The following is a 24243-nucleotide window of genomic DNA, read 5'->3' on the forward strand; positions in this document are numbered from 1 at the left end:
CGGCAGCTAGATTGGCATAGCGCAGATGTTTTCAGCTCATAAGCCTCATCTACTGAGTCCTCCCAGGGTACTGTGAGCTCAATGATGAAGACCTTTTGAGCTGAACGGGACTAGAGCATCATGTCAGGTCTTAGGGTGGTGGTTACGATCTCCGGAGGAAACACAAGTTGCCGGCCAATGTCAGCTAGCATTTTCCAGTCGCAGGCCAAGCGCAGCTGGTCTCACTCTAATGGTGTAGAGCCGCTCTTCGGTGGTTTAGCCCCTTCGCGGACAAAGGTCGTCCGTAAGGGGTGTGATGCTGCTGGGTGTGATAGGGAGTTGGTGGCAGCTCGCCTGTAATCCAGGGCGGACGCAAGATTTTTAAGGACTTGGTTGTGACGCCAAGTGTAGCGTCCTTGGGTAAGGATTGTTTTACACCCTGTGAGAATGTTGATTGGCTGGCATGGAACAGAGGGCACAGTCCAGATCTTCACTATACCATTGGTGAAGATTAACTGGTGTTGGAAGGATGTCATATGTTGCTCTGATGGAAAAGCTCAACCGCCTCGCTTCCATGGCCCACAGATCCTTCCAGCTGATCTTCCTCTTCTCCACACTGTCCCATCGAGTCTCTGTCCCTGTTTGGCAAGAGAGACTGCCTTGGCCTACCTTGCAGCCTCCTCCTGATGGCGTACTTCCTGCACTACCATCTTCCGCCGCTCTGGTGCAGTGGCCTTACTCCAAGCAGCGCGGCTAGTTAGCCCAAGGCCTCCTCTCCCTTGCTGAACATGACCCACAATGTCAGCATGTCTGAGGGCTGCTGTTGCCTCCTGGACTGCTTTTCCTGGCCTCCATTTGCGCCCAGTTGCCAAAGTCGGCGCGTTGTTACTATCTCACTCTCGAGACTTAATTTGCACACAGGGACCCGGTATTCAGGCACCTCAGCCGTTTGGGGCTTCAGGTCAACTGGGAAAAGAGCAGTTCAGAGAGAGATCTCTCCGCAGTTCAGAGCATCTCTTTTCTCAGGTTGGAGCTAGACTCAGTCTCTATGACTAGCAAGCACATGCAGTCAGTGCTAAACTGCCTAATGTCATTCAGGCAGAGAATTAATCCACTGAAGCAATTTCAGTGGCTCCTTGGGCATATGGCGTCCTCGGTGGCGGTTGGCATGGCGCTACGGCACACATCGCAAGCTGCAGCCGATCTGCCGCAGCTTGTTCAGCCCATGGAAGGACCATGCATTTCTGTCAGCAGGGGTCCCCATAGTGCAAGTGTACAGGCACGTCGTGGTTACGACAGATGCCTCCAAGTGTGGCTGGGGCGCCGTGGGCAACGGGCACATAGCCGTGGGCTCCTGGACAGGGCCACGTCTGCGTTGGCATATCAACTGCATTGAGTTGCTGGCAGTATTTCATGCCCTGCGAAGGCTTCGGGCGTTGATCCAAGTCAAGCATATGTTGGTCCGGACGGACAACACAGTAACGGAAACATTTATAAATTGCTAAGGCATTTACGCTTATGTCGCATGTCTCAACTCACCCACCATCTCCTCCTCTGGAGCCAGCAGCGACTCAAGTCGTTGTGAGCTACTCACATCCCGGGTGACCTCAACAGCGTTGCCGATAAAATGTCACAGCAGATCTCACTCAGCGGGACCCCCAGGTGCTCCAGCTGATTTGGATTCCATTCGGTCAAGCACTGGTAGACCTGTTCACGTCCCAGGAATCCTCCCAATGTCCGCTCAGGTATACCCTGACTGAGGCTCACCTCGGCACAGATGCACTGGCACACAGCTGGCCCCGGGGTCTGTGCAAGTATGCGTTCCCCCAGTGAGCCTACTTGCAAGGTCAGGGAGGACGAGGAGTAGGTCATCTTAGTAGCCACTGGTCACCGTGTTTGTAGAGCTCCGTCCCCTCTAGGTAGGACCTACCACGGGGACTTTTCCACACAATTGCCTCCACTTCTTGCAGGGTGTGGTCTCCACGGTTTCTTCCCCTTGGAAAAGGACAGCCCCCGACGTGGACACTTCTGGCCCCCAGCTGAGAAAAAAGAAGAGAAGAGGCCACGGCTGGGGTGGCCTGTCCCCATTTTTTGTTGTTGACTTGTCCCTGAGGTGCGGGGGAGCATGCAACGCTCGTAGGAGCATGGGGGGAGTTTACTTGACGGCCAGGTGCGCTGGCTACGAGGCACGCTATGGTTTGCCTATCTCACACTGCCAGTCCACATAACACAGTTCAGCTAGTTGTGCCATTTCTTATAGGGACCCCTAGTGCCACTACATCGACACAACGTTGAGTGAGTGACAGATAGGGCGTGACCTGGATACTTTCGTAACCTCTATTCCCTGATGGAGGGAACGAGATGCTGTGTCCCTCCTGCCACAACACTGAATTACCCGCTGAAATGGCCGGGACCCTGTCTCGGCTCCTCAGCACAAAACCTGAATGAGTGGTTGCGAGCCAGCTCCTTTTATTCCCGTATGTCCAGAGAAGTGGCATGCAAACTCCACTCGCCAATCCCCATTGGCCTATTCTCAAAGATCAAAGGTGTTTGGGGCTCCCAAGAGTGACCACTAGTGTCACTACATCGACACAACGTCATGTTCCCTCCATCAGAGAACGGAGTTTATAGACAGAATATTTACGTTTTCTTGATGAAAGCAACTTTTCTGTTGTTCTGACATGTCATTTATGTTCTCTCGGCACACATGCAGAATGTTACAGAATGTTTTGTTTTACAACATAATGCAATCTCCACATTTCACAGGTTAAATATCATAAACTATGTGAACTATGTGTTGTGTACTTTACAGGAGTGTTTTATAATATGAAACACTCACTTTTTCTTTAACAGTCATTCCACAAACAACTACAACAACAACAACAGCACATCCAACAACAGGTAACTGATTACAGACCCTGCAACTAATTTAGCTTTTCTCACAACCTTAATGAATAATCTGTAGTGAACATGCATATCACAATAATAAGGTGGGAAATGCAAGAATCTTTATTAAAGCTTGCTAATGTTAGTTTTCATTCTCTCACCAGAATCAGAGATACTCTTTCTATTTAGACAGAACATTTAAAATAATTTTGATGAAAGATACTTTTCTGTTGTCCTAACATGTCATTTATGCTCTCTCGGCACACATGCAGAATGTTACAGAATGTTTTGTTTTATAACATAATGCAATCTCCACATTTCTCAGGTCAAATATCATATATCTTTTCAGCCTATGTTTTATGTACTTTACAGGAGTGATTTATAATATTAAACTCTGTATTTTTCTTTAACAGTCATTCCACAATCAACAACAACAACAACAACTGCACATCCAACAACAGGTAACTGATTACAGACCCTGCAACTAATTTAGCTTTTCTCACAACCTTAATGAATAATCTGTAGTGAATATTAATTTCATAATAATAAAGTGGGAAATGCAAGAATCTTTATTAAAGCTTGCTAATGTTAGTTTTCATTCTCTCACCAGAATCAGAGATACTCTTTCTATTTAGACAGAATATTTAAAATAATTTTGATGAAAGCTACTTTTCTGTTGTCCTAACATGTCATTTATGTTCTCTCGGCACACATGCAGAATGTTACAGAATGTTTTGTTTTATAACATAAAGCAATCTCCACATTTCTCAGGTCAAATATTATAAACTATGTGAACTATTGTGTACTTTACAGGAGTGTTTTATAATATGAAACTCTCACTTTTTCTTTAACAGTCATTCCACAAACAACTACAACAACAACAACTGCACATCCAACAACAGGTAACTGATTACAGACCCTGCAACTAATGAATAATCTGTAGTGAACATGCATATCACAATAATAAAGTGGGAAATGCAAGAATCTTTATTAAAGCTTGCTAATGTTAGTTTTCATTCTCTCACCAGAATCAGAGATATTCTTTCTATTTAGACAGAATATTAACGTTTTCTTGATGAAAGCTACTTTTCTGTTGTTCTGATGTCATTTATGTTCTCTCGGCACACATGCAGAATGTTACAGAATGTTTTGTTTTATAACATTATGCAGTCTCCACATTTCACAGGTCAAATATCATATATCTTTTCAGCCTATGTTTTATGTACTTTACAGGAGTGTTTTATAATATTAAACTCTGTATTTTTCTTTAACAGTCATTCCACAATCAACAACAACAACAACAACTGCACATCCAACAACAGGTAACTGATTACAGACCCTGCAACTAATTTAGCTTTTCTCACAACCTTAATGAATAATCTGTAGTGAATATTAATTTCATAATAATGAAGTGGGAAATGCAAGAATCTTTATTAAAGCTTGCTAATGTTAGTTTTCATTCTCTCACCAGAATCAGAGATACTCTTTCTATTTAGACAGAATATTTAAAATAATTTTGATGAAAGCTACTTTTCTGTTGTCCTAACATGTCATTTATGTTCTCTCGGCGCACATGCAGAATGTTACAGAATGTTTTGTTTTATAACATAATGCAATCTCCACATTTCTCAGGTCAAATATCATAAACTACACTCACCTAAAGGATTATTAGGAACACCATACTAATACTGTGTTTGACCCCCTTTTGCCTTCAGAACTGCCTTAATTCTACGTGGCATTGATTCAACAAGGTGTTGAAAACATTCTTTAGAAATGTTGGCCAATATTGATAGGATAGCATCTTGCAGTTGATGGAGATTTGTGGGATGCACATCCAGGGCACGAAGCTCCCGTTCCACCACATCCCAAAGATGCTCTATTGGGTTGAGATCTGGTGACTGTGGGGGCCATTTTAGTACAGTGAACTCATTGTCATGTTCAAGAAACCAATTTGAAATGATTCGAGCTTTGTGACATGGTGCATTATCCTGCTGGAAGTAGCCATCAGAGGATGGGTACATGGTGGCCATAAAGGGATGGACATGGTCAGAAACAATGCTCAGGTAGGCCGTGGCATTTAAACGATGCCCAATTGGCACTAAGGGGCCTAAAGTGTGCCAAGAAAACATCCCCCACACCATTACACCACCACCACCAGCCTGCACAGTGGTAACAAGGCATGATGGATCCATGTTCTCATTCTGTTTACGCCAAATTCTGACTCTACCATCTGAATGTCTCAACAGAAATCGAGACTCATCAGACCAGGCAACATTTTTCCAGTCTTCAACTGCCCAATTTTGGTGAGCTCTTGCAAATTGTAGCCTCTTTTTCCTATTTGTAGTGGAGATGAGTGGTACCCGGTGGGGTCTTCTGCTGTTGTAGCCCATCCGTCTCAAGGTTGTGCATGTTGTGGCTTCACAAATGCTTTGCTGCATACCTCGGTTGTAACGAGTGGTTATTTCAGGCAAAGTTGCTCTTCTATCAGCTTGAATCAGTCGGCCCATTCTCCTCTGACCTCTAGCATCAACAAGGCATTTTTAGCCCACAGGACTGCCGCATACTGGATGTTTTTCCTTTTCACACCATTCTTTGTAAACCCTAGAAATGGTTGTGCGTGAAAATCCCAGTAACTGAGCAGATTGTGAAATACTCAGACCGGCCCGTCTGGCACCAACAACCATGCCACGCTCAAAATTGCTTAAATCACCTTTCTTTCCCATTCTGACATTCAGTTTGGAGTTCGGGAGATTGTCTTGACCAGGACCACACCCCTAAATGCATTGAAGCAACTGCCATGTGATTGGTTGATTAGATAATTGCATTAATGAGAAATTGAACAGGTGTTCCTAATAATCCTTTAGGTGAGTGTATGTGAACTATTGTGTACTTTACAGGAGTGTTTTATAATATGAAACTCTCACTTTTTCTTTAACAGTCATTCCACAAACAACAACAACAACTGCACATCCAACAACAGGTAACTGATTACAGACCCTGGAACTAATTTAGCTTTTCTCACAACCTTAATGAATAATCTGTAGTGAACATTAAATTCATAGTAATAAAGTGGGAAATGCAAGAATCTTTATTAAAGCTTGCTAATGTATTCATTCTCTCACCAGAATCAGAGATATTCTTTCTATTTAGACAGAATATTTAAAATAATTTTGATGAAAGCTACATTTCTGTTGTCCTAACATGTCATTTATGTTCTCTCGGCACACATGCAGAATGTTACAGAATGTTTTGTTTTATAACATAATGCAATCTCCACATTTCTCAGGTCAAATATCATATATCTTTTCAGCCTATGTTTTATGTACTTTACAGGAGTGTTTTATAATATGAAACTCTTACTTTTTCTTTAGCAAGCATTCCACAATCAACAACAACAACAACAACAGCACATCCAACAACAGGTAACTGATTACAGACCCTGGAACTAATTTAGCTTTTCTCACAACCTTAATGAATAATCTGTAGTGAACATGCATATCACAAAGATTCCAAGAACACAGGATGAGATGTTATTTAACTTGAGCAAGCACTTCCAAGAGTTCATGAACAGTGAGCCTGGTGAAATTTGGGGAGCGCATCATCAGTAGTGTACCATTGGTTCCTAGGGTGTTTCGGCCTTTCACACTATACACCCTCCCCAAAGGCGGCCAGCAACAGGGTGATCAATCCTATGCTTAGCGTCCCATTCCCAATTAGTCATAGGAGTTGCCTTGTTGTTGATAGCCAACATTCCATGGGACTATGCATGGCAGGGGCGTCCTCCTCCCTGAGTCAAGCATTGTTGACCGCATACCTCCTGGCCATCTCACTTCGGGGCCCAGCTGGGGTCTCTCCTCTTCATCCAGAGCCACTGACTGCTGCCTTCTGCCGCCTCCGACGCAGCTCTGATTCCCGAACGCTGGCTCTGGCCCTTAATTCCCAAGTCTCTAAGGAGTCTGGTTGTAGATGTTGCCACAAAACCTCTGCAGCACACCTCCACTGGTCGGACTTCTGTGTTCCAGCCATGATGCCGTGCTTCGGCAGCTAGATTGGCATAGCGCAGATGTTTTCGCTCATAAGCCTCATCTACTGAGTCCTCCCAGGGTACTGTGAGCTCAATGATGAAGACCTTTTTGAGTGAACGGGACTAGAGCATCATGTCAGGTCTTAGGGTGGTGGTTACGATCTCCGGAGGAAACACAAGTTGCCGGCCAATGTCAGCTAGCATTTTCCAGTCGCGGGCCAAGCGCAGCTGGTCTCACTCTAATGGTGTAGAGCCGCTCTTGGTGGTTTAGCCCCTTCAGCGGACAAAGGTCGATCCGTAAGGGGTGTGATGCTGCTGGGTGTGATAGGGAGTTGGTGGCAGCTCGCCTGTAATCCAGGGCGGACGCAAGATTTTTAAGGACTTGGTTGTGACGCCAAGTGTAGCGTCCTTGGGTAAGGATTGTTTTACACCCTGTGAGAATGTTGGTTGGCTGGCATGGAACAGAGGGCACAGTCCGGATCTTCACTATACCATTGGTGAAGATTAACTGGTGTTGGAAGGATGTCATATGTTGCTCTGATGGAAAAGCTCAACCGCCTCGCTTCCATGGCCCACAGATCCTTCCAGCTGATCTTCCTCTTCTCCACACTGTCCCATCGAGTCTCTGTCCCTGTTTGGCAAGAGAGACTGCCTTGGCCTACCTTGCAGCCTCCTCCTGATGGCGTACTTCCTGCACTACCATCTTCCGCCGCTCTGGTGCAGTGGCCTTACTCCAAGCAGCGCGGCTAGTTAGCCCAAGGCCTCCTCTCCCTTGCTGAACATGACCCACAATGTCAGCATGTCTGAGGGCTGCTGTTGCCTCCTGGACTGCTTTTCCTGGCCTCCATTTGCGCCCAGTTGCCAAAGTCGGCGCGTTGTTACTATCTCACTCTCGAGACTTAATTTGCACACAGGGACCCGGTATTCAGGCACCTCAGCCGTTTGGGGCTTCAGGTCAACTGGGAAAAGAGCAGTTCAGAGAGAGATCTCTCCGCAGTTCAGAGCATCTCTTTTCTCAGGATGGAGCTAGACTCAGTCTCTATGACTAGCAAGCACATGCAGTCAGTGCTAAACTGCCTAATGTCATTCAGGCAGAGAATGGATCCACTGAAGCAATTTCAGTGGCTCCTTGGGCATATGGCGTCCTCGGTGGCGGTTGGCATGGCACTACGGCACACATCGCAAGCTGCAGCTGATCTGCCGCAGCTTGTTCAGCCCATGGAAGGACCATGCATTTCTGTCAGCAGGGGTCCCCATAGTGCAAGTGTACAGGCACGTCGTGGTTACGACAGATGCCTCCAAGTGTGGCTGGGGCGCCGTGGGCAACGGGCACATAGCCGTGGGCTCCTGGACAGGGCCACGTCTGCGTTGGCATATCAACTGCATCGAGTTGCTGGCAGTATTTCTCGCCCTGCGGAGGCTTCGGGCGTTGATCCAAGTCAAGCATATGTTGGTCCGAACGGACAACACAGTAACGGAAACATTTATAAATTGCTAAGGCATTTACGCTTATGTCACATGTCTCAACTCGCCCGCCATCTCCTCCTCTGGAGCCAGCAGCGACTCAAGTCGTTGTGAGCTACTCACATCCCGGGTGACCTCAACAGCGTTGCCGATACAATGTCACAGCAGATCTCACTCAGCGGGACCCCCAGGTGCTCCAGCTGATTTGGAGTCGATTCGGTCAAGCACTGGTAGACCTGTTCACGTCCCAGGAATCCTCCCAATGTCCGCTCAGGTATACCCTGACTGAGGCTCACCTCGGCACAGATGCACTGGCACACAGCTGGCCCCGGGGTCTGTGCAAGTATGCGTTCCCCCAGTGAGCCTACTTGCAAGGTCAGGGAGGACGAGGAGTAGGTCATCTTAGTAGCCACTGGTCACCGTGTTTGTAGAGCTCCGTCCCCTCTAGGTAGGACCTACCACGGGGACTTTTCCACACAATTGCCTCCACTTCTTGCAGGGTGTGGTCTCCACGGTTTCTTCCCCTTGGAAAAGGACAGCCCCCGACGTGGACACTTCTGGCCCCCAGCTGAGAAAAAAGAAGAGAAGAGGCCACGGCTGGGGTGGCCTGTCCCCATTTTTTGTTGTTGACTTGTCCCTGAGGTGCGGGGGAGCATGCAACGCTCGTAGGAGCATAGGGGGAGTTTACTTGACGGCCAGGTGCGCTGGCTACGAGGCACGCTATGGTTTGCCTATCTCACACTGCCAGTCCACATAACACAGTTCAGCTAGTTGTGCCATTTCTTATAGGGACCCCTAGTGTCACTACATCGACACAGCGTCATGTTCCCTCCATCAGAGAACGGAGGTTATAGACAGAATATTTACGTTTTCTTGATGAAAGCTACTTTTCTGTTGTTCTGACATGTCATTTATGTTCTCTCGGCACACATGCAGAATGTTACAGAATGTTTTGTTTTACAACATAAAGCAATCTCCACATTTCACAGGTCAAATATCATATATCTTTTCAGCCTATGTATTATGTACTTTACAGGAGTGTTTTATAATATGAAACTCTCACTTTTTCTTTAACAGTCATTCCACTAACAACTTCAGCAACAACAACAACTGCACATCCAACAACAGGTAACTGATTACAGACCCTGCAACTAATTTAGCTTTTCTCACAACCTTAATGAATAATCTGTAGTGAACATTAAATTCATAATAATAAGGTGGGAAATGCAAGAATCTTTATTAAAGCTTGCAAATGTTAGTTTTCATTCTCTCACCAGAATCAGAGATATTCTTTCTATTTAGACAATAAATTTAAATTTTCTTGATGAAAGCTACATTTCTGTTGTTCTGATGTTATTTATGCTCTCTCGGCACACATGCAGAATGTTACAGAATGTTTTGTTTTATAACATTATGCAATCTCCACATTTCTCAGGTCAAATATCATATATCTTTTCAGCCTATGTTTTATGTACTTTACAGGAGTGTTTTATAATATTAAACTCTGTATTTTTCTTTAACAGTCATTCCACAATCAACAACAACAACAACAACTGCACATCCAACAACAGGTAACTGATTACAGACCCTGGAACTAATTTAGCTTTTCTCACAACCTTAATGAATAATCTGTAGTGAACATGCATATCACAATAATAAGGTGGGAAATGCAAGAATCTTTATTAAAGCTTGCTAATGTTAGTTTTCATTCTCTCACCAGAATCAGAGATTCTCTTTCTATTTAGACAGAATATTTAAAATAGTTTTGATGAAAGCTACTTTTCTGTTGTCCTAACATGTCATTTATGTTCTCTCGGCGCACATGCAGAATGATACAGAATGTTTTGTTTTATAACATTATGCAATCTCCACATTTCTCAGGTCAAATATCATAAACTATGTGAACTATTGTGTACTTTACAGGAGTGTTTTATAATATGAAACTCTCACTTTTTCTTTAACAGTCATTCCACAAACAACTACAACAACAACAACTGCACATCCAACAACAGGTAACTGATTACAGACCCTGCAACTAATGAATAATCTGTAGTGAACATTAATTTCATAAAAATAAAGTGGGAAATGCAAGAATCTTTATTAAAGCTTGCAAATATTAGTTTTCATTCTCTCACCAGAATCAGAGATACTCTTTCTATTTAGACAGAATATTTAAAATAATTTTGATGAAAGCTACTTTTCTGTTGTCCTAACATGTCATTTATGTTCTCTCGGCGCACATGCAGAATGTTACAGAATGTTTTGTTTTATAACATAATGCAATCTCCACATTTCTCAGGTCAAATATCATAAACTACACTCACTTAAAGGATTATTAGGAACACCATACTAATACTGTGTTTGACCCCCTTTTGCCTTCAGAACTGCCTTAATTCTATGTGGCATTGATTCAACAAGGTGCTGAAAACATTCTTTAGAAATGTTGGCCCATATTGATAGGATAGCATCTTGCAGTTGATGGAGATTTGTGGGATGCACATCCAGGGCACGAAGCTCCCGTTCCACCACATCCCAAAGATGCTCTATTGGGTTGAGATCTGGTGACTGTGGGGGCCATTTTAGTACAGTGAACTCATTGTCATGTTCAAGAAACCAATTTGAAATGATTCGAGCTTTGTGACATGGTGCATTATCCTGCTGGAAGTAGCCATCAGAGGATGGGTACATGGTGGCCATAAAGGGATGGACATGGTCAGAAACAATGCTCAGGTAGGCCGTGGCATTTAAACGATGCCCAATTGGCACTAAGGGGCCTAAAGTGTGCCAAGAAAACATCCCCCACACCATTACACCACCACCACCAGCCTGCACAGTGGTAACAAGGCATGATGGATCCATGTTCTCATTCTGTTTACGCCAAATTCTGACACTACCATCTGAATGTCTCAACAGAAATCGAGACTCATCAGACCAGGCAACATTTTTCCAGTCTTCAACTGTCCAATTTTGGTGAGCTCTTGCAAATTGTAGCCTCTTTTTCCTATTTGTAGTGGAGATGAGTGGTACCCGGTGGGGTCTTCTGCTGTTGTAGCCCATCCGCCTCAAGGTTGTGCATGTTGTGGCTTCACAAATGCTTTGCTGCATACCTCGGTTGTAGCGAGTGGTTATTTCAGGCAAAGTTGCTCTTCTATCAGCTTGAATCAGTCGGCCCATTCTCCTCTGACCTCTAGCATCAACAAGGCATTTTCAGCCCACAGGACTGCCGCATACTGGATGTTTTTCCTTTTCACACCATTCTTTGTAAACCCTAGAAATGGTTGTGCGTGAAAATCCCAGTAACTGAGCAGATTGTGAAATACTCAGACCGGCCCGTCTGGCACCAACAACCATGCCACGCTCAAAATTGCTTAAATCACCTTTCTTTCCCATTCTGACATTCAGTTTGGAGTTCGGGAGATTGTCTTGACCAGGACCACACCCCTAAATGCATTGAAGCAACTGCCATGTGATTGGTTGATTAGATAATTGAATTAATGAGAAATTGAACAGGTGTTCCTAATAATCCTTTAGGTGAGTGTATGTGAACTATTGTGTACTTTACAGGAGTGTTTTATAATATGAAACTCTCACTTTTTCTTTAACAGTCATTCCACAAACAACAACAACAACTGCACATCCAACAACAGGTAACTGATTACAGACCCTGGAACTAATTTAGCTTTTCTCACAACCTTAATGAATAATCTGTAGTGAACATTAAATTCATAGTAATAAAGTGGGAAATGCAAGAATCTTTATTAAAGCTTGCTAATGTTTTCTTTCTCTCACCAGAATCAGAGATATTCTTTCTATTTAGACAGAATATTTAAAATAATTTTGATGAAAGCTATTTTTCTGTTGTCCTAACATGTCATTTATGTTCTCTCGGCACACATGCAGAATGTTACAGAATGTTTTGTTTTATAACATAAAGCAATCTCCACATTTCTCAGGTCAAATATCATATATCTTTTCAGTCTATGTATTATGTACTTTACAGGAGTGTTTTATAATATGAAACTCTCACTTTTTCTTTAGCAAGCATTCCACAATCAACAACAACAACAACAACAGCACATCCAACAACAGGTAACTGATTACAGACCCTGGAACTAATTTAGCTTTTCTCACAACCTTAATGAATAATCTGTAGTGAACATGCATATCACAAAGATTCCAAGAACACAGGATGAGATGTTATTTAACTTGTGCAAGCACTTCCAAGAGTTCATGAACAGTGAGCCTGGTGAAATTTGGGGAGCGCATCATCAGTAGTGTACCATTGGTTCCTAGGGTGTTTCGGCCTTTCACACTATACACCCTCCCCAAAGGCGGCCAGCAACAGGGTGATCAATCCTATGCTTGCGTCCCATTCCCAATTAGTCATAGGAGTTGCCTTGTTGTTGATAGCCAACATTCCATGGGACTATGCATGGCAGGGGCGTCCTCCTCCCTGAGTCAAGCATTGTTGACCGCATACCTCCTGGCCATCTCACTTCGGGGCCCAGCTGGGGTCTCTCCTCTTCATCCAGAGCCACTGACTGCTGCCTTCTGCCGCCTCCGACGCAGCTTTGATTCCCGAACGCTGGCTCTGGCCCTTAATTCCCAAGTCTCTAAGGAGTCTGGTTGTAGATGTTGCCACAAAACCTCTACAGCACACCTCCACTGGTCGGACTTCTGTGTTCCAGCCATGATGCCGTGCTTCGGCAGCTAGATTGGCATAGCGCAGATGTTTTCGCTCATAAGCCTCATCTACTGAGTCCTCCCAGGGTACTGTGAGCTCAATGATGAAGACCTTTTTGAGCGAACGGGACTAGAGCATCATGTCAGGTCTTAGGGTGGTGGTTACGATCTCCGGAGGAAACACAAGTTGCCGGCCAATGTCAGCTAGCATTTTCCAGTCGCGGGCCAAGCGCAGCTGGTCTCACTCTAATGGTGTAGAGCCGCTCTTCGGTGGTTTAGCCCCTTCGCGGACAAAGGTCGTCCGTAAGGGGTGTGATGCTGCTGGGTGTGATAGGGAGTTGGTGGCAGCTCGCCTGTAATCCAGGGCGGACGCAAGATTTTTAAGGACTTGGTTGTGACGCCAAGTGTAGCGTCCTTGGGTAAGGATTGTTTTACACCCTGTGAGAATGTTGGTTGGCTGGCATGGAACAGAGGGCACAGTCCGGATCTTCACTATACCATTGGTGAAGATTAACTGGTGTTGGAAGGATGTCATATGTTGCTCTGATGGAAAAGCTCAACCGCCTCGCTTCCATGGCCCACAGATCCTTCCAGCTGATCTTCCTCTTCTCCACACTGTCCCATCGAGTCTCTGTCCCTGTTTGGCAAGAGAGACTGCCTTGGCCTACATTGCAGCCTCCTCCTGATGGCGTACTTCCTGCACTACCATCTTCCGCCCGTTAGCCCAAGGCCTCCTCTCCCTTGCTGAACATGACCCACAATGTCAGCATGTCTGAGGGCTGCTGTTGCCTCCTGGACTGCTTTTCCTGGCCTCCATTTGCACCCAGTTGCCAAAGTCGGCGCGTTGTTACTATCTCACTCTCGAGACTTAATTTGCACACAGGGACCCGGTATTCAGGCACCTCAGCCGTTTGGGGCTTCAGGTCAACTGGGAAAAGAGCAGTTCAGAGAGAGATCTCTCCGCAGTTCAGAGCATCTCTTTTCTCAGGTTGGAGCTAGACTCAGTCTCTATGACTAGCAAGCACATGCAGTCAGTGCTAAACTGCCTAATGTCATTCAGGCAGAGAATGGATCCACTGAAGCAATTTCAGTGGCTCCTTGGGCATATGGCGTCCTCGGTGGCGGTTGGCATGGCGCTACGGCACACATCGCAAGCTGCAGCCGATCTGCCGCAGCTTGTTCAGCCCATGGAAGGACCATGCATTTCTGTCAGCAGGGGTCCCCATAGTGCAAGTGTACAGGCACGTCGTGGTTACGACAGATGCCTCCAAGTGTGGCTGGGGCGCCGTGGGCAACGGGCACATAGCCGTGGGCTCCTGGACAGGGCCACGTCTGCGTTGGCATATCAACTGCATCGAGTTGCTGGCAGTATTTCTCGCCCTGCGGAGGCTTCGGGCGTTGATCCAAGTCAAGCATATGTTGGTCCGGACGGACAACACAGTAACGGAAACATTTATAAATTGCTAAGGCATTTACGCTTATGTCGCATGTCTCAACTCGCCTGCCATCTCCTCCTCTGGAGCCAGCAGCGACTCAAGTCGTTGTGAGCTACTCACATCCCGGGTGGCCTCAACAGCGTAGCAGATACAATGTCACAGCAGATCTCACTCAGCGGGACCCCCAGGTGCTCCAGCTGATTTGGAGTCGATTCGGTCAAGCACTGGTAGACCTGTTCACGTCCCAGGAATCCTCCCAATGTCCGCTCAGGTATACCCTGACTGAGGCTCACCTCGGCACAGATGCACTGGCACACAGCTGGCCCCGGGGTCTGTGCAAGTATGTGTTACCCCAGTGAGCCTACTTGCAAGGTCAGGGAGGACGAGGAGTAGGTCATCTTAGTAGCCACTGGTCACCGTATTTGTAGAGCTCCGTCCCCTCTAGGTAGGACCTACCACGGGGACTTTTCCACACAATTGCCTCCACTTCTTGCAGGGTGTGGTCTCCACGGTTTCTTCCCCTTGGAAAAGGACAGCCCCCGACGTGGACACTTCTGGCCCCCAGCTGAGAAAAAAGAAGAGAAGAGGCCACGGCTGGGGAGGCCTGTCCCCATTTTTTGTTGTTGACTTGTCCCTGAGGTGCGGGGGAGCGTGCGACGCTCGTAGGAGCATAGGGGGAGTTTACTTGACGGCCAGGTGCGCTGGCTACGAGGCACGCTATGGTTTGCCTATCTCACACTGCCAGTCCACATAACACAGTTCAGCTAGTTGTGCCATTTCTTATAGGGACCCCTAGTGCCACTACATCGACACAACGTTGAGTGAGTGACAGATAGGGCGTGACCTGGATACTTTCGTAACCTCTATTCCCTGATGGAGGGAACGAGATGCTGTGTCCCTCCTGCCACAACACTGAATTACCCGCTGAAATGGCCGGGACCCTGTCTCGGCTCCTCAGCACAAAACCTGAATGAGTGGTTGCGAGCCAGCTCCTTTTATTCCCGTATGTCCAGAGGAGTAGCATGCAAACTCCACTCGCCAATCCCCATTGGCCTATTCTCAAAGATCAAAGGTGTTTGGGGCTCCCAAGAGTGACCACTAGTGTCACTACATCGACACAACGTCATGTTCCCTCCATCAGAGAACGGAGGTTATAGACAGAATATTTACGTTTTCTTGATGAAAGCAACTTTTCTGTTGTTCTGACATGTCATTTATGTTCTCTCGGCACACATGCAGAATGTTACAGAATGTTTTGTTTTACAACATAATGCAATCTCCACATTTCTCAGGTCAAATATCATAAACTATGTGAACTATTGTGTACTTTACAGGAGTGTTTTATAATATGAAACTCTCACTTTTTCTTTAACAGTCATTCCACAAACAACTACAACAACAACTGCACATCCAACAACAGGTAACTGATTACAGACCCTGCAACTAATTTAGCTTTTCTCACAACCTTAATGAATAATCTGTAGTGAACATTAAATTCATAATAATAAAGTGGGAAATGCAAGAATTTTTATCAAAGCTTGCAAATGTTATTTTTCATTCTCTCACCAGAATCAGAGATATTCTTTCTATTTAGACAGAATATTAAAATTTTCTTGATGAAAGCTACTTTTCTGTTGTCCTAACATGTCACTTATGTTCTCTCGGCACACATGCAGAATGTTACAGAATGTTTTGTTTTATAACATAAAGCAATCTCCACTTTTCTCAGGTCAAATATCATATATCTTTTCAGCCTATGTTTTATGTACTTTACAGGAGTGTTTTATAATATTAAACTCTGTATTTTTCTTTAACAGTCATTCCACAAACAACTACAACAACAACTGCACATCCAACAACAGGTAACTGATTACAGACCCTGCAACTAATTTAGCTTTTCTCACAACCTTAATGAATAATCTGTAGTGAACATTAAATTCATAAAAATAAAGTGGGAAATGCAAGAATCTTTATTAAAGCTTGCTAATGTTAGTTTTCATTCTCTCACCAGAATCAGAGATATTCTTTCTATTTAGACAGAATATTTAAAATAATTTTGATGAAAGCTACTTTTCTGTTGTCCTAACATGTCATTTATGTTCTCTCGGCACACATGCAGAATGATACAGAATGTTTTGTTTTATAACATAAAGCAATCTCCACATTTCTCAGGTCAAATATCACATATCTTTGCAACCTATGTTTTATGTACTTTACAGGAGTGTTTTTTAATATGAAACTCTGTCTTTTTCTTTAACAGGCATTCCACAAACAAATACAACTACAACAACAGGTAACTGATTACAGACCGTGGAACTAATGAATAATATGTAGTGAAATTTAATGTCATAATAATAAAGTGGGAAATGCAAGAATCTTGATCACTTTTTCTTTAACAGGCATTCCACAATCAACTTCAACTGTACAGCCATGGGCAGGTAGCTGATAACAGACCAAGGAACTACTTTTTTTTTCTCACAAACTAAAGGAATTATCTGTAGCGAATATTCATATCATGATAATAAAGTGAGAAATGCAAGCTTTTTAATCAAAGCTTGAACATATCTGTGTTCATTCTCTCACCAGCATCAGAGATTTTCTATCCATTTGGCTCAACGGCAGGAGATACACAAATATTTGTCAATGGTGATGATTCCTTCTCTAATGTTGCCCTATCCAGTCCATTTCTGTTCTTTGGGCGCACATACAACCAGATATATGTGAGAAATCAGTTCTATTTTTAAAGTCTAAATCTCAATGCCAAATGCTTTATAAAGAGAGTGATGATAATACTCTGTAATTTACAAGCCTGTACGGAATGTTCAGAATGTCATTCTAAACATTCCAAGCGTAGCCATTCTTACCCGCTTTTGTTTGTTTGTTTTTTCAAATGCATTCTGATATATTTGTATTTTTTGTCCCTTAATTACAGGTTAATAATAATGGACTCCTTACATTCAACCAAGAATTACCAGAAGCTAACCCTTACCCCTTCCCCACCCGTGGAAATGGAGATTTAATTGCTCCTCTATGGACTGAACTTGATGACTATGGGCTAGGGGTTTTCTCATATAATCAGTACACAAATGGAAGTGTACTCATTCAGGCCACTCAGGATATAAACCAGTATTTCCCCGATCTGAGCTTCAATGCTACTTGGGTCTTTGTTGCAACTTGGGACTTTGTTCAAACTTGGGACATAAATACCTTTAATGCTCACTCAGGCCCGGTAAGTTTTTTTTTTTTTCAGTCACTGTTTTGACTTCTAAGACTGAGTAGGAATATAGATGCGTCAAGCTTCCACAATGTGATTAAATCACTCACATATATAACCAAATATTGCGGAATGCGACTAAAAATGTGATTAGCTACTGGCGGGTAATTTCTCAAATTTAATTTACTAGTAATTGAGAAGTTTATTGGCGAAGACGTTCAGCAACGAGATCCTTTCACTGCGTGTTGAGAGTAAAAGTTTGGTTTGACTTGTTTCGTTTACTGTTTGTCCAAAGACGAGATCCACACAATCCATTTGTCATTGAAAAATGTATCTTTTAATATCCTTTCTGTTCTTTACAATCAGTTGTTGATGAAAAAACAACACAAATAGAAATATTTAATTCTAATAAAGATACTGTCCTCCCTCATGTGTATGCACTCAACCAAAACACAGAGACACTAACTGAACTCTTAAAGGTACATTACTGGTTATATATACACACAGTAGATATATATATATATACACTACCGTTCAAATGTTTGGGGTCACTTGCCTGAAATGTTTCTCATGATCTTAAAAACCTTTTGATCTGAAGGCGTATGCTTAAATGTTTCAAATGAGATTTGCAGACAAAAATATAATTGTGCTAACATATTCAGTTATTTAATTACAAAACAAATTGTTTTTTGAAAGTTTTTGAAATGGATGACTTGGACCGAATAATTAATAAAAGCACCAAGTGCATATAGGTGGGAACTCCTTCAATACTGTTTAAAAAGCATCCCAGGGTGATACCTCAAGAAGTTGGTTGAGAAAATGCCAAGAGTGCATGTCTGTAAATTCTAGGCAAAGGGTAACTACTATGAAGATGCTAAAATATAACACAGTTTGGATTTTTTTTAGTCACAACATAATTCCCATTTTTCCATTTCTATTATTCCATAGTTGTGATGACTTTGCTATTATTTAAAAATTTGTGACCCAAAACTTTTGAACAGTAGTGTACATACACACTGTATATACAATTTAGTATATGCAATGTCAACAACATGATCACACGTGAAGTCGGCATGATGTTTCCGATAGTTTCGGTACCCTAGGATCGGCAACTGTATGCCGATGCGTTGACATGAAACATTCTTATCCGACATGTTTGCAGTGGTTTCAACGTGTTTTCCTTTCCACTTGGCACGATTGGCAGCACATTGCATCAGCTGTGTGGGAGACTAGGTTTCAAAGCCAGAAAGTAACCATGTTTGAATAATCAATTGCGAGCATGATTTGAAGGTTTCACTTTTCCCTCTAACTTACTTTATTTTGCTTCACTAATGGTTAAGGTAAGGTTTGGGTTGGGGGATAGAAGCTATAAATATATGTTTTTCTCTTCATTGTGTAACGTCCTGTAAAGCTGAAAACATCTTGCTTCACTACTAGCTTATGGAGACCTCTCCTGGTCATAAATGGAGCTCACACGTGCCCATATCAACACTTACCACTTTGGCCACTGGGGGCATTGTTTCAAAGTTTTGGTCAACGTATACCTATTTTGACAAAAGAAAAGTCATTCTTTTCTTTCTGATTTCACTGTGAGATCAGGCTGATTTCAAGTCATCAAATTTTCATGAAGCTATAATGTGACCAAAATGATGACTAGCTAAAAATAAAATGTGTAAAACGTGCCTCATATTTTCGTTATGTTGCTTAGAAATGGACATTATAACATGAAATATACTGTACCAGTACGAATTGGAATCGAAGTTGAGAACTTGTCAATCTGAATCAAACTGGGACATCTGTATCAATACCCAACCCTAGTGACTTCACTCATAAGGTCAAATACTATGTAGAGTAAAATGTGATATTTTCAGAACTGCTATGACAATCAATGTTTCAACTCTTTTCAGGCAATCACTGTTCAAGCAGTTTTAATTTCAGACGGTGAATTTTCCTTTATTCTGCTGAATTATGGTGACTGTGGAGTGACACATTTTCAAGTGGAGGTAAAAGAAACATCATAGGAACAAAATATAAATTTCCTATACTCTATAGCATCTCTATATGTTCATCTTTTAATTTCAATTGTTTAATAGGCTGGCTATTGCACAATAAACTCCACAGACTACTTTGTAATTCCTGGGTCAACCAATGGCAACACCATCCCAAATCTCAAGGACTCCACCAATGTAAATGTTACAGGCCGTTGGGCCTTCAGGGTGGACAGTACAAAAGGAAGGCTTTGGACAGGTAGCTGATTACAGACACTGAACCAGTTTTGCTATAACCTAAATAAATGATCTGAAGTGAAGATTCAGATCATAAATTATAATAAAGAAATGAGAAATGCAAGCCTCTTTATCAATGCTTGCTAATGTTTGTGTTTGGTCTTTCACCAGCTCCAGAGATATTCTATCCATTTGGCTCAATGGCAGGAGATTTAGAATATTTTGTTGTTGGTGATGAAAGCTACTACCTTGTTGGCCTATCCAGTCCATTTAAGTTTTTTGGGCAAACATACTACCAGCTATATGTGAGAATTCAGTTTCATTCGTAAGATTACATCTGAATGTCAAATGCTTTATAAACACACTTGTGATAAGTAACTGTGATTTACAAGCCAATTTGCTCAGAATATCATCATACTATTCTTACTATTACTTCAGTATCTAGTATGTACTGTGTACAATGGATAGTATGCACATTTTATGCACTCATGGAATACCTGGATAACCGAATACATTAAAAAAAGAAAAAACGTGCATTAGGCAGCTGTGGAGAAAACTGCGTCCCACAATGCAATGAGCTTGACTTTGCCGTCTATTTCCAGTGTGATGAATGAATTGACTGTTATTTCAGACTCCCAAAGATTAAGATTGTTTACAAACCCAAGTTTTAATTTCTAATTTGATAACTGGATGCCAGTCGCTAAATTAAACGTGCATCATGATAAGGTCATATGACAACAATGTTTTCTAATCACTGTTGAAAAAAAGTCAATATACTGTATATACTGAGCTGTATTCAGTATGTGTTGGTCTGGTGCATTTGGAAAGTTTTTTTCTTATTACAGGTTAATAATAATGGACTCCTCACATTCAGCCAAGCTATTCCAGAAGCTAATCCTTTCCGCATCCCGGCCAATAGCGGTCAAGATTTCATTGCTCCTCTTTGGACTGAACTTGATGACTATGGGATTGGTTTGTTATCATATCAACAACACACAAGTGGAAGTGTACTCACTCGCGCCACTCAGGACATAAACCAGTATTTCCCTGATCTGGCTTTTAATGCTACTTGGGTCTTTGTTGCAACTTGGGACTTTGTTCAAACTTCGGATGTGAATACTTTTCGTGATCACTCAGTCCAAGTAAGTCCGTTTTTATGTCTCCTGAATTAAACAGTTTGGACTTCGGCATAAAGTCAAAAACTGTGTATGTACTGTATGTATGATATTTTCAGAACTGCTATGACAATGTTTCTACTCTTTTCAGGCAATCACGGTTCAAGGGGTTTTAATTTCCGATGGTGAATTTTCCTTTATTCTGATGAATTATGGTGACTGTAGTACAATAGGTTTTCAAGTGGAGGTGAACAAAAAATATCTTCTGTGTAATAGAAACAAAATATTCATATTATATACTCTAATGCATCTCAATAATTCAATTTTATTGGTTTTAATAGGCTGGCTATGACACAGCAAGCTCCACAGACTACTATGTAATTCCTGGGTCAACCGATACCAACTACCTCCCAAATCTCAAGAACTCCACTAATATAAATGTTCCAGGCCGCTGGGCCTTCAAAGTGGACAGTAAAATACCACGGTCATGGACAGGTAGCTGATAATAGACACTGGAACCAGTTTTACTTTTCTCAAAACCGAAATGAATATTCTGATGTGAACGTTCATATCATAAATAATAATAATGTGTGAAATGTGAAAGTGTCAACAAAACTTGAAAATGTTTGTGTTCACTCTTTCACCAGCACCAGAGATTTTCTATCCATTTGGCTCAACGGCAGGAGATACAACATATGTTATTGCTGGTGATGAAAGCTACTACTATGTTGGTCTCTCCAGTCCATTTCTGTTCTTTGGGAGCTCATACAACCAGCTATATGTAAGAATTCATTTATTAATTAATTTTCAAAGACTAAGTCTCAAGGACACAATGGTGGTGGCTGTAGGGATCGAACCAGCAACCTTCTGATTACCAGTTATGCGCTTTAGCCCACTATGCCACCACCACTGTATGTCTTATGCACATAAGATGTTTCACAAAAGCATTTGTCTTAAGATGGTTATTTATATCTTCAGCTTTAGTGTGTGAATAGGAAATATAAACGTTAGACTCCCAAACATTACTTTTGCAAATATAATGGATTAGAATAGAAGAACAGGGAGCCCTGCAACAGATGTCATGACCACCGCAAAAGCCCCCCACTGAACATTGAGTCAGTCTGAGATTACATAAAGAGACAGAAGCAATTTAGTCAGCTGAAATAGTTAGAAGAACTGTGGTAAATTCTCCAAGAAGCTTGGAACATCCTATCTGCCAACAACCAAGAAAAACTGTGTCCAGGTTTAAGTAGGAGAATTGGGGTTGTTTTAAAGGCAAAGGTGGCCACACCGAATATTGATTTAGCTTTTTTATATTTACTGGACTTTGTATGACATTAAGTGATAGATGAAAACTATTTATGGCATTATTTTTGAAGACATCCTCACTATGCAACATTTTTCACAAGTGCCTAAAACTTTTTCACAGTACTGTAGCTGTCATTGATGAATTTATGCAGGGGGTAGAGTAATAACTTCTGTGCAGATCGAACATTTACATGGTCACCGGAAAGCAGTTTATTGCGAGAAAGCTGCTTAAGACATGAAAGCGATGTCTGCGTTTGTATGCACTGTGTAATTGGTTTCTCTTTACCCCCATTTACATGCACTTGGATAAGTGCATGTAAATCCCCTATTAAGTCATTCTGCTGGGTTCCCCTGGCATATTTGAGCACATACGGACATGCACACTCTTCAAACACCCAAAATACACCGCTTATGCATTGTATGGCCATAAGTCTTGTACTTTGACAGAAATCTAGGTGTGTTCAATTGCTTTCTGTTAATCCCTAAATTTGCATGCGGAAAATGGCCACGCTTGCACCTCGCTTCATTTGCCATATATGCAGTATGCAACGGAGCACAGTGCATAGAATTGCATCTGCAATGCCATGCTAGACATGGCTTTATGTTGCTAATGTGAAGAATGAATCACTATATTTCAACTGTGACAATAACCCTATTTTATTAACTCTTTCATCAGTCTCCCTGAAGTTAAGATATTTTAACTGACACAAGCATTTTTATTCCAACTTGATAACTGGATGCCATTTATAAATCTTTGAAAAAGGTAGTGTCCAGTATACACTCGTCAGTTTTCGAGTTTGTCTGATGGATTTTTGACTGTATTTATTTATTACAGGTTAATAATAATGGACTGCTCACGTTCAGCCAAGCTATTCCAGACGCTGACCCTTTCCCCTTCCCTGCCAATAGTGGTCAAGATTTAATTGCTCCTCTCTGGACGGAACTTGATGACTACGGGATTGGTATGATCTCTTATCAGCAATACACGACTGGAAGTGTGCTCACTCGCGCCTCTCAGGAAATAAACCAGTATTTCCATGGCCTGAGTTTCACTGCTACTTGGGTCTTTGTTGCAACTTGGGATTTTGTTGCAACTTGGGATGTGAATACTTTTCGTGATCACTCAGTCGAAGTAAGTTCGTTTTTTATGTCGCGTGAACTAAATGGTTTTGACTTCAGGCTAAATGAAAGATTCTGAGTTCAATACATGTCAAGCTCAATAGACACCAAGTCTGGTATAATTTTGATTAGCACAATAGATACTTTTGATTGGTCCCTCCTTTTCTTTAAATAAAAAAAGAAAAAAGTGAGTTTACCTTGAGGCACCTAGAATGGGACCAACTTTTGGAGGGTTTACATGCAGAAATGTGAAGCCTAGAATGTATAAAAGCACTTACATTCATTATTTTGTTAACATTTAGTTCAAACTGTAAAAGTGTGTTATTTGTAGTGATAGACCAATATAAGGGCTAGACCAATTAATCGGCCAATATTTGGCCATTTTGCAAATATCGACATTGTGTTTGCACGGCCGAATGTTAACTTTCCTTTTGCGTCAGTTTCAAAATTTACCAATAGATTTGTCAATGGAAAGTAAACCATTTCTGATTTCAAGTTTTCTTTTTTTAATTTGAGTAAATATTCTATAAAAATGAGTTTCTTTCACTTTAGGTACTTTAGGTAATTTTCAGTACTTCTGATTTGCTGTTGTCAAATTGCATTATGGATCAGTTATTATACGGGCCACTGGCCAGTCTGCCATTGAAAAACACATAACATCCGACCTCTAAATATTAGAGCTGTAAAGTTGTTAAATTAACGTTTTACTGTTATTGTAGGGTTTACATTGTGTTGCCAAAGCAGTGAAGTTGTAAAATTGCCTATAACTTTACACAGAAAAAGTTAGTAG

The 24243-nt window shown here is 42.3% G+C and overlaps 1 protein-coding gene across 50 annotated transcripts in view; it reads left to right on the forward strand.

Moving 5' to 3' along the window:
• The window catches only part of LOC127633204 (uncharacterized), a 53760-nt gene that overhangs the window by 27302 nt on the left and 2215 nt on the right, over positions 1-24243 (forward strand). For 7 of the 50 annotated variants that reach the window (XM_052112070.1, XM_052112080.1, XM_052112078.1 and 4 more), the window contains 25 exons: positions 2833-2880; positions 3279-3326; positions 3720-3767; positions 4140-4187; positions 5804-5845; positions 6237-6287; positions 9431-9481; positions 9877-9924; positions 10318-10365; positions 11959-12000; positions 12392-12442; positions 15848-15892; positions 16290-16334; positions 16733-16765; positions 16872-16910; positions 17059-17192; positions 17405-17701; positions 19594-19689; positions 19780-19933; positions 20083-20216; positions 20757-21053; positions 21178-21273; positions 21368-21521; positions 21674-21807; positions 23170-23466. In XM_052112070.1, the coding sequence (XP_051968030.1) occupies positions 2833-2880; positions 3279-3326; positions 3720-3767; positions 4140-4187; positions 5804-5845; positions 6237-6287; positions 9431-9481; positions 9877-9924; positions 10318-10365; positions 11959-12000; positions 12392-12442; positions 15848-15892; positions 16290-16334; positions 16733-16765; positions 16872-16910; positions 17059-17192; positions 17405-17701; positions 19594-19689; positions 19780-19933; positions 20083-20216; positions 20757-21053; positions 21178-21273; positions 21368-21521; positions 21674-21807; positions 23170-23466 (2480 nt within the window). The remainder of the gene's footprint in view (positions 1-2832; positions 2881-3278; positions 3327-3719; positions 3768-4139; positions 4188-5803; positions 5846-6236; positions 6288-9430; positions 9482-9876; positions 9925-10317; positions 10366-11958; positions 12001-12391; positions 12443-15847; positions 15893-16289; positions 16335-16732; positions 16766-16871; positions 16911-17058; positions 17193-17404; positions 17702-19593; positions 19690-19779; positions 19934-20082; positions 20217-20756; positions 21054-21177; positions 21274-21367; positions 21522-21673; positions 21808-23169; positions 23467-24243) is intronic. The other 43 variants (XM_052112089.1, XM_052112094.1, XM_052112086.1 and 40 more) reach the window with 40 other exon arrangements.

This window comes from Xyrauchen texanus, chromosome 40 (genome assembly GCF_025860055.1).
Source record: "Xyrauchen texanus isolate HMW12.3.18 chromosome 40, RBS_HiC_50CHRs, whole genome shotgun sequence".
Taxonomy (NCBI): domain Eukaryota; kingdom Metazoa; phylum Chordata; class Actinopteri; order Cypriniformes; family Catostomidae; genus Xyrauchen; species Xyrauchen texanus.